Source organism: Plectropomus leopardus, chromosome 11 (genome assembly GCF_008729295.1).
Source record: "Plectropomus leopardus isolate mb chromosome 11, YSFRI_Pleo_2.0, whole genome shotgun sequence".
Taxonomy (NCBI): Eukaryota; Metazoa; Chordata; class Actinopteri; order Perciformes; family Serranidae; genus Plectropomus; species Plectropomus leopardus.
Window position 1 is genome coordinate 6,785,890 of NC_056473.1, and position 18,639 is coordinate 6,804,528.

General features: G+C 38.8%; 1 protein-coding gene across 3 annotated transcripts in view; it reads left to right on the top strand.

Moving 5' to 3' along the window:
- The window catches only part of ano3 (anoctamin 3), a 53,410-nt gene extending 48,974 nt beyond the window's left edge, over positions 1–4,436 (top strand). For all 3 annotated transcript variants that reach the window (XM_042495387.1, XM_042495388.1, XM_042495390.1), the window contains exons 23-25: positions 398–548; positions 632–812; positions 1,335–4,436. In XM_042495387.1, the coding sequence (XP_042351321.1) occupies positions 398–548; positions 632–812; positions 1,335–1,517 (515 nt within the window). In that variant the 3' untranslated portion in view covers positions 1,518–4,436. The remainder of the gene's footprint in view (positions 1–397; positions 549–631; positions 813–1,334) is intronic.
- Positions 4,437–18,639: the final 14,203 nt, after the last annotated feature.

Here is an 18,639-nt window from a genome sequence, read left to right on the forward strand (position 1 = left end):
ATTGCAGCAAACAGTACATCACCCCATCTTGGTGTGCTTTTGAGCCCTACGTCTGATTCCCCCCTGGTTAAGTCAGTCAGCACTGTTGCCGTTAGCACTGTTGCTGTTAGCATTGTTTGTGCTGTTAGCAGCATTAGCTGCTCGCCACCGACTCAACAACCTCCATTTTAAGAGCTGTGTGCAAACAATTCCGGCCCAGATTATAAATTACAGATGGTTGCATACAGCTCCTTTACCTTAAGTAAAGTAAATGGAGGGCAGAATTTCACTTTGTTGTTCATCATAATCTTCTGCTTCATGAAGCTTAATTACATTGTCTTGTAGATGAAGTCATGCAGCTTTATCAATATTTTTTTCTGACTGTCTTCTTTATGTTCTGCTCTGGGCTGGCTGTCAGGTATCTGGCATGGGATTCTTGAAGGAATCGGCGTGCTGGCAGTCATCACCAACGCCTTCGTCATCGCCATCACCTCAGACTACATCCCCCGCTTTGTTTACGCCTTCAAATATGGCCCATGTGTCAACAAGGGACACCGCCTTGAGGATGAGTAAGCACTTATGTGTAAGCTGTAGATATATCAGGCAGAGTGGCTCGTGTTTGGGACTGATAGCTTCTCCTCTCCTCCCTCAGGTGTTTGCGAGGCTACATGAACAGCAGCCTGTCTGTGTTTGAGATGGAGAACACCAGTCCAGTCAGATACTGCAGGTACAGAGACTACAGAGCGCCGCCCTGGAGCGCTGTGCCGTATGAATTCACCCTGCAGTTCTGGCACGTCTTGGCTGCCAGGCTGGCCTTCATCATTGTCTTTGAGGTCTGTCAGCATTTCTTTTTTTCATTTAACAGCGAGACAAGCAGCTAAATCACTGCATGTTTTCTTAAGTCTGAAACTACAGAATGTTTTTTAGATGTACTATTTTTCTTACTTTAAATAATTTATGCTGCCTTTATTGTTCAGTGGAAACCTCACAAGTCCAACTGTGGTGATTTTAATGCTTAAATTGAATATTGCTGCTTCAGTAGGTTTAGGAATTGTCACCAAAAAACCCACAGAAAATTGCTGGATTATATGGTGCTCCAGCTAGAAAAAAATGCACCATGTTAATTCTTTTTCCCATGAAAAGTTGACAAGATTTTCCCCTGACAGCGCTGCCTCCTTGTGCAATGATTTGTACAGTGAGAAAAACTGGCATAACACACATCTATAAAACATTACAGGGAACATAAAATTCTCTGTTGTGGTGCACACAGTGTTAACCTTTGCATGTAAACACTGGCAGCTAAAGCGTGTAAGCTCTATGGAAGGTAACTCATAAATGATTAATGCTCCCCTCAGCACCTGGTGTACGGGATCAAGTCCTTCATAGCATACCTCATTCCGGACATGCCGAAGGATCTGTGCGATCGCATGAGGAGGGAAAAGTACCTGATGCAGGAGATGATGTACGAAGCAGAACTGGAGCACCTGCAGAAGGAGAGGAAGAAGAACGGACGGCGTTATCACCACGAGTGGCCTTAGCTTTTACCCCCTTGTCTCCACTACACACCGCGCAGCCCTCAACTCACAGGCACAACCTCCCCCCTGCCTGCTTATTTATGTATTTTTAGCTTTGAGAGTCTAGCTTTACTCGGCTGATTCTGTACACCAAAGACACCCTCTTCAGTAACCGGATCCTCCCCCAAAACCTGTCTGGCTTCAGGCTGTGACCCCAACCACTCCCTCACCATCTGTTCCACGTCCAGTGTTGGCGCTGCTCTTGGCTTTTGGCTCTGACCCTCTCCCCGGCCACCCCGCCCCGCTCCGCCTCCTCACCAGGCTTCATCCAGCAGGTTGCCCTTGGGTCTGTGCTGTGTCATGGCTTCACTGGGGAGACCTGTGCAATTGTAATGTTTACTATGCAGATCAAGGGCTGCAGATCACCACTGTTCACTTTTTGGCACCCATCCTGCACTCTCTCTGTGTGGCAGCTAGCACTCCACTTCGACTCTGTTTGGTGCAGCTCGCAGCATGGCCCTGTTTGTTTTTTTTTTTTCTTTGTGAGCATCAACAGAGCCACCGCTCTGCCGGTTATATGTGACAGAGCTCCTGCGGCTCTAGCGTTCCTTGTTGCAAAAGAGATTCTGGTGATGTGGCTACCAAATACAACGGACATTGTTCCTGCAAAGCGACTGTATATCGCACTTGAAGCATGCTGAGTAATATTTGCGGCCATTTCGTAAACTGCAAAGAAAAAAATAACAAAAACAACGGCACTCATTGTGGAGGATGTGGACATCCATTCATTTGACAAAGAATTCTCTATGACATGATATAAAGTGCATGGTAATATTGTTTTGTACCTTTTTTGATAGACAAAGTCCCTGTCTTGATGCCTGGTTCCTGTGTGTCTGTACTCCTCGGTGTGAGCTGAGTGTTAATCCCTGTCCACGCTACTGCTGAGCTTGACTGTCCTGAGTCGAGGAAATGTGAACTTAGTGCGATTTGATTGTGCCTACAGTTGTGCGCACCACAGTTGTGTCACCAACATCACGTGTGCCTGTTTGTGCTGCACGTGCTTTCTTTCAAGTGCAAGAAATATTCTCTCTCGTCGTTCTGTTGTGTGATCTTCTGTAAACTCTCTGAACTCTCCTGTAAGGATTTGCTTTGGATGTGAGTCACACCACAGTACCTACTCGGGTCTCCGCTAATGGCTCTGAAACATGGTATACGTTGTAATGTGACTCCCATCATGAACAATGTATAGGCTTGCATGCAGGAGCCGCAAATCTGCTCTTCCGTTCTGCGCTCGCAGCCTGTTTTTCATTTGTTGTTGGAAGCCCTGAAGCGTGGTTGAAACTTGGAATCCCGTCTTAGACATACCTGTGGCTTTGGATGTTCAACTTGCAAAGAACATCCATCCACTGTTCCTCACTCACAACCAACACACTTCAGTTCTAGTCCTCTGCGAAGCACACGGTTAGGCGCAGTTTCGGCTGCTCCTCGACCTTTTACTAATGTGAAACCGTGAAATTTGTTCAGTGCAGAGTCATGACCTTTTATTGTGGTCAGTTCTAATGTCATGGAGCAGAGCGTTTTTTTGGAAACTCAGGAAAACAGGCAGCATGAGCGACGCATCCATCTGTGAGGCTGAGTCATTAACATAATCATTTCCTGTTTTACTCATGTTGAGATGGAGAGTTGTGGTGTGAATGGAGGGGGTTTGTGTTTTGTAAATGATGAGAGCTTTGGCTCAGAAGCTCCAGTTCAGGTCATATGATGGAAAATAAGATTTAGTAAATAACTGAAGATAAAGAATATTACTACCCTGAATGCACTGCACAACACTGAAAAACTTTTATTCATTTTGTTGTTTTTTGTATATACATTTTATGATGTATGTAATGTTTTTATACTTTTTTTTGTGCTATCTGGATGAGTTCACCAATTTTCGCCCTCAAAAGAACAAAGGTAACATCCACATTTCTCAGGTGTCCTCTGAATGTTTTATATTTTCTAAGATGCAATCAAAAGGTGTCCTGCTTTTTAATATATATATATTTTTGCACTGCAGTGCATTTTGCATGACTATAATGCGCACTCACTGTTTGAAGCATGTTGGACTTCCTTTGCATAATCACAGTAAATATATAAGAGCCGATCAGAAATCATGAGATTCAGTAACAAAGTTTAATGTGGACATAGGCTTATGATGCAAGTTGTTTTTTGAGGCCCTGTCTACATGTATACAAGAATTTTTTGAAAACAGATATTTTACCCTTCATTTAAAGAAATAATTCTGTCCGCACAAACTTTTTAAAAAAAATAATAATAAAAAAAAAAATGTCCACACTAGAACACAAAAATGACTCCCAATGCTTGTCGGCATTAGCTTACTTCAGGAGTCTCCCCTTGTCGCAAAGGTTGTAAAGTATGCACTGATATTAGCTTTTACAAAACATATACTCGAAATCTCATCAATTTATATTTCCAGTTGATATAAGAAAGAAGGAGGTCATTTAAACAAAATAATAATCTGGTCATGCTTCAGTTTTCCTTTCTCTCCTCATCAACAACAATCCCCCTCTGGAAAGTGTCCCACTATGTGCTCTTTCAACTGGTGCTGTGTGAGAGACTCACCATGTTGATGTGTGTTTCCCCCTACTTAAATTGAACCAGAACCATAGCCCAAAGTCTAACCACTGAAGGGGGTGCTACACTTGTACAAGGGGAAACTGGAAAACTGTTGTTTCTGATGGTATTCAAGCTGCAGATGCTGAAGTGGAGCAAAAACATTTAGTGCAGCAATGGCTCCTTTTGTCAGTGAAGTATAAAAGAGGCGAGAGCACAGGCAGCATTACCTGTTGGCTGTGAGTGGCACGGCCTGACACCAAGGAGGCTGTCTGTGCTCTCGCCTGTTTTATCGTTTGCCAGCAATACTTATATTTTCATGGTATAATATCCCCCTTCTCGTAAAATTAAGACATTTTTTTAAAATATAAAATTACAACTTTATTCTGGTGATATTATGACAGTACTCTTATAAAATTATGACTTTTTTCCCGTAAAATTACAACTTAATTCTTGTAATATTACGAGTTTATTCTCATAAACTTTTAATTTTTCTCCTTGTAAAACTATGACTTTATTCTCATAATATTACAAGTTTCATCTCAAAATTCCGACTTTATTCTCGTAATATTATGACTTTATTCTTGAAACCTAACTTTTTTCCTCATTAACATGGCCCTAGTCTTACATAACGAGCAACTGCTTTGTTTCACATGTCAACACAAATAAACGGTAACTTGAGTTTTAAAACATCTGCAACTTAAAAGGCTTTTAAAAAAAATGTCTGTTTATGCATGTTTGTATTTGTATACATGGAGACGGGGCTCTGAGGTGTTTTCAGGCCACAGTGTTCAGTCCATTGATCATGTTCATTTCATTCATGAGAGAGAGAGACATTTGTTTTGAAATCTCATCCCAACACTTAGAAAACTCCTCCAGGTTTTCAGAATCTCTTCCCTGCTATGTGAACATTGAAAATCTATGCATGTTGTTATCCTTGAATTTGAATTTGAAGCTGATGTAAATGTTCTGGTACATTTGTACTGTGGGGTATGCATGACCTAACACCTGCTTTCAGCAAGGCTAACTTCTGTAGAGTTGTTAACGGCATCTTACACATATCACCTCCCTTTTTCCAGTGTTGATCCTTTTTGAAGGTTCAGACAAGAATATTATGTTTCATGATGTGTCAGAATTTTCAACTACAAGAGTATTTTCTAAATAAAAGCTTGGCATCCAGACTTCTTTATATAATCTGGCCAGTGGTAAATTTGATGGAACGGCTGATAAAACTAAACATCCTCAGACTTGCTCTGTTTTAACACTCAACTCGGAATTAACCTCTTCCACTCCACCCGTCCCTACCAAAGACCAATTGTCCGTTTTATGGAGGACGAGGGTTCTTTAGGGGGAGATATCAGGTCAACAGTATCTATGCCAGATAGAAGTGGGATACATCAACTAAAAGCTGGGAACCTAGAAATTATTTTGAAATGCAGTGTTGCACTGTGTGTCAGGTTTATCTAGTCATAAATATGTCATAAGCATGGCGCCTATTCAAACTAAAACTTTACAGTTCATAGGGGCTTAGAACATTTTGATAGAAGTTTATGATGGCCATTCCCATGCTCTGTTTTGTCTCACAATTTGATGCAGCAATTTTTGGGTTGATACTATTTGTTACAAGGATTCGGTGTGAAATATAAGCATTTTTTTTTACCCCCCGATAATTGATAAAAGTGGTCATCAATCTCTCCAAATTACCAGCTTAAAACACCAAGACTGGAACAGCTTTTCAGTCATCCCTGATTCATGTTATTCCAAGTCTGTTTAGAAACCCCAGTAAGTGGAAATATTCAAATGCACCAGGGTAAATAATACATTTGTGCTGCATGAGAAAAATGGCATGTTTTTGGCCCCAAACTGCTATCATATAGCACAAAGTGGGCAATTCTGAGTCACTGGTACCCATAGAACCAATTTTCTGCTGTGGAAGGTAAAGAGGAGAAAATATTAAATACAGCTTCTGAAACGCAGTGCTGTGAGCTGAGGATAACATGGAGTGAAAGAGGTTAACCTGTAAAAGCTGAAGTGTTTAACCTAATGGGATTGGGGTAATTTTATGATAAACCTGACCTTGGATGTTTGACTTACCCTGCTACTTCTCATTCTCCTGTTCTTCTCTCCTCTCTGAGAGCATCGGTTCATAGTCTCACTAACACAAATGCTGCACAGTGGTTGACAGGCTGCCCTCATGCCTTCCACTGTTGGCAATAGCACAATATGGGTGTTGCATAATAAGTAATAATGGCATGACCTTGCACATCCCTGAAAATATAGCAGTCTAGGGGGGATTAAGCTTTCTGTTCTATGCTATGCCTCCTAACAGGATTGTGCTTGAGCAAGTGGTGTACTTGACGTGGAAGCACAGTGACGTTAGACCATAGATTTAACTGTACAATAGGGTGGTATCAGTCGTGACATAAAGTGTATCAATAACATTGTTTACTTTGTTCCTGTTTACATGTAAAAACATTGAAATGTATAAAAATAGTGTAACATAAAAATAATTTGGATATCACTTTTTTCTGTAATAAATCATGGATTGTATCTTTTAAATCAAATCTGCTCTCTTCATTTGTGTTACTGTTATGACATAAACAACAGACAAACAGCCTCCGGGCCCTGCCTGATATCATCTTCATGACTGTACCAGTTTAACGAAATGTGCTTACGGAACAAACCAGAGCGCAGCAGAGAGCTGAGATTGTCCTCTCTTTTTTTTCCCCCTCGCTATTATCACAAACCACAAATCTTCTTGCCAAAGAGCGTCATGTAACATATTGTTAAAAAGACTGCGTTTCTATCACAAACCCACCATTTGAGTAATGTCGGATTTTCCCACAACATTATGAGCATTTACTGTCACTGCTGCTCAGCTTTCACTTCTAACTGCTTTTCCACTCATGTCATGGAATCTAAACACTCTGGGAGAAATGGTTTACTTTGAGCTCCGATGTTCAATGTTTTAATACTTTTATTATTTCCCGTGTTCTTTCTTACTGTCACCCCGAGATATTTCCTTTTACCCCTTTGACCAACAGATGTTTCATACTGGCCTTAAAAGCTGTGGTTTCACATTCTCGCTACTGTTGGGCCCATGGCGAAAATATCATTTCCATCTTGTAGCGCTGTCATTCCATATGAAGGGCAGCAGATGTTGTGAGGTCCTGGAAAACTTGTAAGGAGATGCTGAAGAATTGTATGTAGGCAAAGTTTATGCAAACAAAAATAATAATGAAGATGAAACATAAACAAGCAACTAAAATTGCAGAAAATAAATGTTGCTTTGGACTGAATTTGAATTGAATATTTGTGCAAACCACAGATATGTGTGTATGTTATGTGCTGAATATGTTAAAACTTTAGGTTTCTGTATCTTTCAACAATGCTGTGGGTATTTAGGCACAAAAACATTTCTTTATGGTTAGGAAAAGATAATGTTTTGGCTTAAAATGTCATGTTTTGGTGGCACGATTGCACCGAAAATACAGCGATGTCTTGCTAAAGAACAACCATTATTTGTTGTTTGCTGGTCACAAACAGTGGTCTCCAGATGACGGCTCAGCTCATGTACATGTAACCACAACTACATCACTTTAGAAATGTTGATATGACACATGGGAAACATACAAATGTAATGTATGTGCGGTATGCAGAAACGTACATACATACAGGTTTTCTTCAGGCGACTGAGCTGAGCTGCCACCTTCTCCACTAGTGGAAAAAGTGCTCAAACCCATCGGCTTTTGGTCTGCTGTAGCTAAGCTTCTTGGGCCAATATTCAGGGCTGATCCGGTGTAGCCAGCAGATATCCTAGCCAAGATTTCTGCTTTATGCACTGGTCATTTAGGCTATACTCTTTAAACAAATCTCTGCATATGAATGCTGTTGTTAGACAACAGCCGATAAGAGAACATCCAAGATTGTTCTGCCTCGCCACATGGACTGTTTACCATTCACACATGATTGGTCAAGACTGCTTGAACTAAAAACTGACTACAAATGGAAACCAGAACACTTTTGATGACATCTCATCTGGGCGCCTGCAGATTCTGCAGTTATGCATCTATTTATAGAGATCAACTCAAAGCTCTTAAGCAAAAGTAGCAATACAACAATTTAAAAATACTTTATTACAAGTAAAAGTCAAAAGCCTGCTTAAATTAGACTACAGACACATTAACAGCAATATGTACTATATGTGCAAATGCATTTATTTATAAACTTTATATTTTTTTATTTTTCCATTCAGAGGAAAAGCTGCAGAGTTACAGTAAATTGAAAGAGGCAGGGAGTCACAACTAAAAAATATGTTAATGCTGTAAGTGGTTAAAAAAAAAAATTCACAGGGAACCTTTGCATTTTAAAAAATCTGGTTGTTGGGAAAACCAGGGAGGGAAGCAGCCACAATATCCGCTGGCTAAAAGAAAGATGCTCTGGTTTAACGCAAAATTTATTCTCCAGCTCTGTGGCACAAAGCTGCAGCAGTCGGGGGTTTTTCTGCAGGGCACCACACTTAAACCTGTGGCTCTGTCTACCATTAAAACAGAAGCAGCATTATTCACATTTTGAGCAGAGCAGTTTTCCAGAGACGGAATTCCAGCCACAGCTTCATGTATCAGTTATGTTAACCACTCTCTCTGCAGGCATTAGTGCTCAGTCTCTGCAGGCACCTCCACCTGACTGATGTTTTTCGTACAGCGCAGCGCAGATTTACAGCGCAGGTTAGGGAGGTAATCAGTGCGCCCACGGAGACTGTGGCCATAAATCTTCAAGGCGTAAACAGGATAGGGAGCCAAGGATGACCAGCAGGGGACAAAGGAGTCAACACACTGGCATCCACAAATCAACAGCTACTGCGGCTGCTGCAGGAAACTGTTTTTAACATCAGAGGAGAGTGTTCACTGCTTAAAGAATGCATTGACTTGGATTTCTTATAGGGATGCAAAAAAAATCTGTTTTCATAAACACATATGATAAAATATGTTTAATGAATGAAAGATTTATTAGATGGACTGTCATGACATTGTGATTCCCAGAAGTTGAACCCATCTATACGCTTTTCATCTACACCACCATGAAGTTGACATGTGATGTTTAGACTTAAAAGACATTGTTGGCAATTTCCATATTCACGTACTTGTTTCAAATTACTATTTAAATTCTTAAGTACTTGTAAAAAAATGAAATAAAATAAAAAAGTAAGAATAAGATCCATAAAGAACAATCATATTATTCGACCTTTCTGTGCTCCACAGACTGTAGAGACTAGTTATAATACCAAGATTAATATACATGAATAAAGTTTATTTTGTCAAATTACTTCCAAACATCACTCTTATGCCTACTCACCATTCTGCCTGTAACTTAAGATCAAACGATGTCTGACTGAAAAATGTTATTTGCTGCTTACGTCACTGCTTTGCATCCAAAAACTGGTCACTAGACGTTTATATTTTTTTATATATAGGTCTATATGTTGTATATGTTTTCTTTTAAAAAGCAAATAAAAATGTGATTAATCAGCCAAAGCCAGTACTCGAGTACTCTTGCCCACAGTAAGTAATTTTGGTGATCTGCTGACTTTACATTGAACGCTACCATCAGTTAAAATTTTAAGTTGGCCAAAACTTTGGTTTATGATAAAATGCCTGCAAACATGATGACATTCCCATTTGAGCCTCAGCTGTATTTATGTGTAGCATGTTAGCACACACACACACACACACAAAAATGGACATAATTGCAGTGCCGCACCCATTGCTTTGTTGGCTTCCATTTTGAAGCCTAAAGTTCATCATTATGGTGATCTTGTGTTTTTTTTTTTTTGGAGCCAGACGTGACCTCATTGAGACAGTAAACATTACAGTCTAACTCCAAAATCCTGTGCTTTAGAGAAATGAGACTTTTACATGTTTTCAACAATCAATTTCCAACATTTCTGAGGAGTTTTGAAATAAATCTCTGAATTAACTTTACATGGACTTTAATATCAGCATGTTCACATTGGCATGTTCACAGACCTTTTGCTCTAAGCACTGCTGTGCATAAGTGCAGTCTTACAGAGCTGCCAACAGATCTCCTGTCAAGTCTCATTAAGTTGTTACGCTTTAAAAAAGGCACCCCTGTTCACTAACTGTCAGCATATTTCTCATCAGTTCAGAAGATTTGAGTCCACCGGCTCTTATGAAGTCCATCCAAGATGAGTTGTAAGCATTTGAACTGACAGCACATTTAGAGTTATTTAACTTAACACAGTGCAGGAAAATCAGTTTTCATAGACGGATCAATTCCAAGCATAAAAATGTGTTAAAATTCTAATGATTTTTTTTGTGTAATGCATTTTGCACAGCAGCTGGTGAGGATAGCAGTGCAGCAGACATGGTGGTGAAATAGGTGAAAGAGGGGTGAGATTCTGATGTGAAGCATGAGTAATAAGAGTGGCAGATGAGTTGACCCGAGCAAAGCCTCCTGCATTGAGAAGCGGACTTGAATTACTTTGCAGAGCTGGTTGGATAAAAAGTACTGACACCTGTTCACCGGGTTAACCTGCTCTCACATCTCCTGCAGGATGTAACTGAGCAGAGTCAGTTTAATTAATTCTGCACAAACCAGACACGATCCACTTATAAAACTAATTAAATCATTGTTATTGTTAGTTGTTGTTGTAGTGTAATGAATAGATGTGTTTGCAGGTGTATATTAGAGTGGAAATCTGAGGAAAGATCAAGCAATTACCGCTATGTAACATATATTTAATTTATGTGCATCTGTGCCTTTTCCATTAACATTTTATTTTTAACATTTTATTTTTTGCATTTTATCATCCAGTTTCTCGACCGATGTGTAATGCAATCAATCCAAATACACACCTGCAAGTTAATCCATCATCTTGTCCTCACATGTAAGTATTTGATATTTTGCATCTGTGTGGCCACCTCAGCACACGTTTGGGCTTTGCACTGGAGATTAATCTGTAAATAGCATTTAGCAGGCTTACTGTTTACATAAAATGTTTGTTAGTGCAGGTGTTGGCAGCGTTGGAGAAAATCATACAGTTGTTAGGTCGCTATTGTAAGGTCACTGAAGCTAAAAGCTACAATTCTAAGATTAACAGTGCATCGTTAACTGGTTCGTTTGGTCGTCAGCATCCTTACTTTAAATGTCAAATTGTGTAGAAATCAACAGGAAACCACAAACAGTCCCAAGAACCTGGAAACTTGAGCCAGGGAACTGAAAGTCATTAGATAAACAACAACAGAATGCCTAATGTCAACAGATGTGGAAAAGGCTGCACATTTTGCACAGAAAGAATTTGTCCTTAGAGCAAACAACATAACACAGAACCGTGTGATGAGCAGAATAAGCACGCTGAGGGACATATTCCCAAAAAGGGAAGAACAAACACAACTATCCTCTTAAAGTATTAACATGCATGTTTTTTGATATGTATTTCTGATTTTATTATATTAGACAGTTCTGTATATATTTATAGTTAGTGGGTCTAGGCGTGGTGCAAGCTGCATTTCTGAATTATGGGCTGTTTTAAATTGTCTTTATTTTGGATTTTCTCTTTATTTGCACATAGGCTTTTTATATTTGCACTCTTTGTACTCTCACTCTTCCCACTTTACATTGCAACTGCTGCACAGCAGTTTTCCTCTGCTGGAGACCTAACATCTATTTTATCTGAATTAAACATACTGTAGATTGGGGTCCAACACACACGCTGTCTCACATAGTCAGTGTCAAGGTTGAGAGCAGAGAGAGTAATTTGTCATCAGTATTCCTCTATCTTATAACACTAGCAGAGGCATTATGGAAACTCTAATTTACACTTTTGAATTTACATCTGTAACCTTCAGTGGGTTCATTTCCAGTGTGTCTGTTTGTAGTGCTCCCACTCTCCACAAGGCTTCCGACCCTATTGCTTTTAAACAATGGTGAGTGTGTGGGCTTCTGAAAGTGTCACCATACAGCTGAGTTGTATGTGTGTAGGAAGAAAAAAATACTGTGACAGAGATTAAAATACTGTAGCAGTTGGAAGAAGCACACAATGATATGTCTTGTGGTTGTTTGTTGGTCTGTTGAGGTTTTTGAAAAACAACAAACTTTTTCTCCTTGTAAGTGTTGAAGATTGGTGCGGAAAAATTAGTTTAGAGTAGAAATTGCCAAACTTTTTTTTGCGTTAACTTTTGCTTTTGAACCCCCCCCCCAATTCAGTCTGATATAAGGCAATGTTAACTCATCATTATGAAGTACCTCAATTACCGCAAAGTACCTGTCAATTGTAGAATGTAATGCTGATGATCTTCATCTGTGTTTAGACGGGATCCATGACGCGCTGTGTCAAAATATTTGCCATGAAAAAATTAAAAGACCAGTTGATTGCAAACAAGAGGGATGATCAGATCATTATATGCAGATCTCATGTTTTATATAAGGGTAATGTTTTATTGTGCACTGTCCCTATCTAAATAAAATTACAATACATTACATCATGAAATTCCTGGAAAAAGTATGAAATTGGAAATACTGGAAATGGTTTGGAATTAAGATCATGTGAAAACATATTTACATTTGATGCTTTTGATAGTTGTATCTTTGGTAATCAGTGTCCACTGCAGCTGCTCTGGAAATATCTTTATATGAAGTGATTTGTCAACTTGTTTACAAGGATAACACAAGCACTACTTAACAATTTGCCCTCAAACACAGGGATTAATGCCAAAATGTGTTGAGTTTTTTTTTGGTGTAAGTTGACATTGAAAAGTGCCGCTGTGTTATTACTTATTTGACAAAACAGACACATCTCTTGAATATATCACAGCAAAACCTAAGGGCACACTGACATGACATCCAGTCTTCCAAAATTTACACTTTGATGATAAGTGACATGTCATCAAAAAGATACATTTAAGTTAAGTTTTACTCACCTAAAATACTTTGAAAAAGCGTCACTGAACAGAAAATTTCCAGACAGGGTTTATAGTGAATATTCTCCGAAATTTACAGCCACCATCAGCACGAGTGACTGTCACTTTGTAGATTTTATTATAAAAATTAAAGTAAATTATTCAAATTAAAGCAAGATTGTGCTGAGGTTTGAGCTCTCTGGTTGCTCAGATTCCACTAGGAGCGTATTTTAATAAGGGGCAGCATAAATAAACCTTGCCTCACCGCTAATAACCGACTTATGACTTGTCTGAATTGAAGTGGGGTCATTAAAGTTCACTGTGAGTCAGCCGCCTGTCTGTGCAGCCTCCCACACAGCCTGCAGGCCCTCGACCCTCCTGCTCCCTCTGATCAGCACTGTAAGGAAACACATTAGCACCATGTGAAAGGCATCTGTCCAAACTGCAGCCTTCAGGCCTCCACACACACACACACACACACACACACACACACACACACACAAACAAATACACAGACATCATACAGTAGAGGATCAACAAGAACATCCCTCTCAACTCCACTAAATTATATTTGTTGTCACATCTGTTGCTACATCTGCTTTGAGGCAGCTTTGCCCTGCAGTGCCCCTGCTCCGCTTTGGCGAGCCGGTCAGTTTACTCTGTCGGTGTTTATGCTGAGAGACACTTTATTTATTCAGGTGTGTTACTGAAGAAGAAACAGAGAAAGGCTGCATGCCGGGAAGCCTCAAGCTGTCTTCACTTGTAGCCTTCATTCAATAGAGTGTTCAGCAGTACAACAGTGGTTTTCAAACAAACACAAAGCTCTGGTGACCCACAGTTACAGCTGATGTTCAATACAAAACATGTGCATTTACAAGGTTTCCCCCCACACTTGTTCTAGATTACAACTGCAAAAATATTTCCACAACTTGCATTTTTGTGCAGATGCCATGACAGTAACTTTTTTTTATTAAATCGCTGACCTCGGTGGCTCATTTAAAATCTCTCATGACTCAAAGACTTCAAAGACAGATGCAACAGAAAGTGCAGACTGTCTGTGTCAGATATAGAGTCTGGAAGATTTCAGTCAGTCAGCAGAGACACCAGCTCCAGTTCAACATCTGCAGTAATAAAAAGTCTGTTTGGCGTTGTATGATAGTACAAAAAAAAAGTTGAAAAATTTCCTTTAACCCTTGGGAAATTAAAAAAAATTAAAATAAATAAATTGTTTTAACAAATAAAAAAAAGAAAATGACCTGTAAAAAGTGCTTAAAAATTATAATTATTTTGTGACATAATTTTAAATATGTAAATATTATAATTAATTAATTAAATTAAATTAAATTAATTATTATGTATTATTACAATTTCCACAAGCTTTTTTTCCTTTTTTCCCTAGACATTTCACCCTAGCAGCCTTCACCCTTTAGAATGATTTTCTAAATCTACTGATTTCTTGCAATCGTGGAGCATGTCTTATAAAAAGCTGCCCTTTTCCCATGTTTTGGAGGGAATTCTCACTAATTTTGCTGCAAGGTTTAATAAAGTTTTGAAAGGCATCTGAAAACAGCATAAGAACAGTGATGTCACTCCATGTTTCAAAGGGTTAAATCTGCAAAAATCAATATTCTTGTATTTACAATCAATCAAAGCTGTGTGTGATGTGTTGGTGGTTGTTTATAGTGACAAACCCGCAGAGAATTTTCACTCGACACATCTCTCAGCTCCTTGTTTTGGTTGTCCGACCCACAATTTGGCTGTTATGGTTCAGTCTTGCTGCTCTAATCAGTGTCACATTCAGCCGCAGCAGCAGCTGCTGTCTGTGAAAAAGCTCTAAAAACCTACTGAACAGGACCTGCTCAGCACCAAACTACAGTCAAACGTTAGTGTCTAAGCTGGTGAACATATAGTGGAGCATTTAGCAGCTAAAGAGACGAATATTTACTCCCCACAATGATCTGCGTATGACTGATCACCCTCCCTGTTTGCACAAAGTTTTCCTATTAATTCAAAAAAGGCCTTTTTTTCACAACATATTTTTTTGACACAGTGTCAATAATAATAAAAAATACCAGATGCGATCCATTTCACTTTACTTGTTCCAGGGCCCTGCAACTCTCTGGGCTGGCTCACTGATACCAGTGGCCTAACAGCGTAATGTGATCCCCTGAAAAACTTTTAACCATAGATGTACACGGTGAAATAAACGTCTGTAAATAAGTAGAGAACTCGTGCTTGTGACAGGACAGGATGTAAATATTGATAATGTCTTCCTCAGCTGAACTGTAGCATCAGCTAGCTCAACGGTGTTATGTGAGCTAGCAGTGAGCAGTGATTTGGTTAGCAGGTGTCATTTGGTAGAAAGAAAATAATTCCTACATGAAACTGCTCACAACAAGGTCTGTGGATTATCTTGAGCAACTGGGTCATGATTTCTTCTTTTGTAAAATGTATTTTTTGGCATTTTGAGCACTACAAGCCAAGCGCCATCTAGTTCCATCACAGTGGAGAGAAGGCAGACATATCTACGTCTGATATCTCCAACACTCTGCAACTCAAAACCAAAACAGTCTAGATTTATAAATAGCACTAGAGGTGAGAGAGAAAATATATATCTTTTGATTTTGTGGTGTACTGCCTCTTTAAATGGAACAGAGTCATCTTAGTAGTTATTAATTACACCTGTGCTTTTCCTGCTGTGACATCCAAAATGTCTGCTCTGAAATGGGCCAATCACCTCCATCACCTAGCCTCCACACCCACCTGAACACCTGCTCCTAATCCTCCCATCGGCTCCCAGTATGCATCTGTGTCTGCCCTGCTTGTTTTCTGACAGATTGTGCCTTGTGGTGTTCCAGCTTTGTTGTTTTGTATCTGCCTTCCTGTTTTTTTGAGTCTTTGATCCCAGAAAGCTTTTGGACGTCTGCCTGCCGATATCTTGCTTTTGTTTGCTGCTGCCTGTCGACCTGCATCCCGCCTATTGACAAGGTAAATCCTGCTTTATCCTTCAGCTGCTGTGGCTCTCAATCCAGAGCTGTGAGAGTGAGGAAACATACACAGCAAATGTTGAACACTATGAATATGATGAAACATATTTGATTGTACAGTTTATTTATTTTATGATGAAATTATATGCTTCCTAAAATATTCTCCAAAACTCCTGTGTTTCTATATATATATATCATCTCCGCCATGCTGTGCCTCTCCCCCGGCTGCTCCAGTCACTGTATGGAACATGAATGAACAAAAACAGCCATGCAGCTCTGTGTTTACAGCTTGCCATATGTTTCTAGTTTGTGAGCGTTTTGCTCACACACTGAAAGCAGTATCTGAGACCACCCTGTGATGATGCAATTACACCAGACAGGATGTGCAGCAGAGGGGATCATAGCCCAGGGGACTCTCCCTCTGTGCAGTAATGTAATCACCTGAGTGAAGTAATCAGAGTGAGCTCTAACTACACTGTCACATTTATTTATTTATTTTTTTACAAAACTACTCCTGTGTGTTTTTTTAGTGAGCAGCAAAGACACAACAGACTCTTTGTTTTTAGGCATGACTTACAAGATATGTTACAACTAAAATAACTGATTTCATTTTCTTGTCTTTGACAATATCAAATTTGACACCCTAGTTTATTTTAGTGTTCTTGGAATTTTAACATTTTATTTAAGTATGAGGGGTTTGTATTTATTTATTTTAATGTGTGATCAGTACTGTCAGGTGCTGTCCTGTTTCTGCTGTGGATCACTGCTATACACCATTCAAAGATGGCTGCAGATCTGCGCTTCCTGTCTTCACGAGGAGTGACCGTGTGACCGTCTTTTTGAGGTCAGTGTGTTGGACAGTCAAATTATTTCACAACCAGAAACCTTGCATTACCAGAACCATCTGGAAACATAGACACTTATAAAGCAGCAGCCAAAAATGTAAGAAGATGCAAAAAAGGACAAAACTACAGTGCACACGTCAAAGAAGCTGATGGGATCACATTTCGCTGGAGTTGTACCTTGTATAATTACATGGGACAAATGAACAATCGATTGATATTATAGTCAGACTTGTCAAGTGGTCGGCCACTGTTAAAGTCAGTCTTAAATATGTAAGTATTGGTGCTATACATTGAAAAAAGTGAGTTGTGTCGTGTCGAAGCTATATAAATATTCAAATGCCATTACAGCATGTGATAAACTGAAAACTTGAAAAATGACATGATTTTATGGCTATAAAGTTGTAAGATATATAAAGCTGTCTTGTTTGTACCAAATGACATGCCAAAGCTTCTAAAAAAGTTCAGGTTTCTGGTCACTGAAAAAAATAGAAAAATGAAATTTAGCTCCTGCTCTGTAAAAATAAACTATAAGTTTTTAACTTTAAATTATTGTCAGGGCTGACATAGAGTTTTAAGTTGACTGAATTTGAGATTACAAATTGAGGTCATTAATTAATTATTCAACTTGTCTCCTCAAATTCAGTCAATGTAAAAATTTAAGCCACTTTTTTAAGTTAAAAGAAACACTTTATTTTTACAGTGTGATTATATGAACAATTGCCATGATTAAAACTTGATATCACTCCCAAAATGACTTACAGGTGTTTTAATATACCATTAAATACAAACGTCATAAGTTTGTGAGATAGCCTAGTTATGATTTGTAATAACCAACAACACACTGGAATAATAAAGGTCTGTTCTGAAATGTGTTAGGATGCTAGAGATAAAATAGGAATTTTGCTCTGAGGAGCCAAACTTATTAGTTTATGTTGTGTCCTGCTTCAAAATGAGTTGGTCAAAAATACTGATTAACCCTTTGAATGCTGATCAAATTAGTCTGATTTCTGACAAAACATGTAAAAAAAAAAAAAAGTCAGCTACCAGGCATGAAATGTCCCGCAAGCTGTTTAAAAACCATTGAAACACAAGAAAATGACCTGAAAATTAACTTAAAATTAATAAAATAAAATAAAAATGCCTTTTAAAATCAGGGACAATCATTAGAAAAGTATAAAATAATTAGAGAAAATATATCAAGAAAATTATATTTACCATTATTATAATAACATATCTAAAATTAGATTACAGGACAAAAATGTTATAATTTATATTATTTTATTTTATCACCTTTTTAAGGTTATTTCCTTTTCTTTCTTTTTTTTTTTACTTTTTATGCTAATTTCAGGTCGTTTTCTTCATTTATTCATTTTTTATTAAGTTTATAGTAGTAGTAATAAGTAATAATAAGTAATAATAATTTCTTGTCAAGTAATAATTAAGTAATAATTTCTTGTCACGTTATTGTCGCCTTTTTCCATGCTTTTGTGAGGAATCAAGCCAGTTAGGTTTCAAGGGGTTAATGTGTAATTTCTGCTTAAACCAAGGCCTGAATGGTGCTATGCGTGGCAGGAAGAAACAGTGTTACATTACACGTTTAGTGCTATTGTTCTGCGAAACTTTTGCTGGAAAGTGTGGTTGGAGTAACCAGGGGCCACCAGGGGCCCTCCTGTCTCAAGCGGGCGGTCTGCGCCTTTATGGTGACGGGGGACTGTGTAACATGAGTCGGGATGAAAACTGCTCGCTGGATCCGGCAGCCAGTGCAGATGCTGTTCGCCAAAGA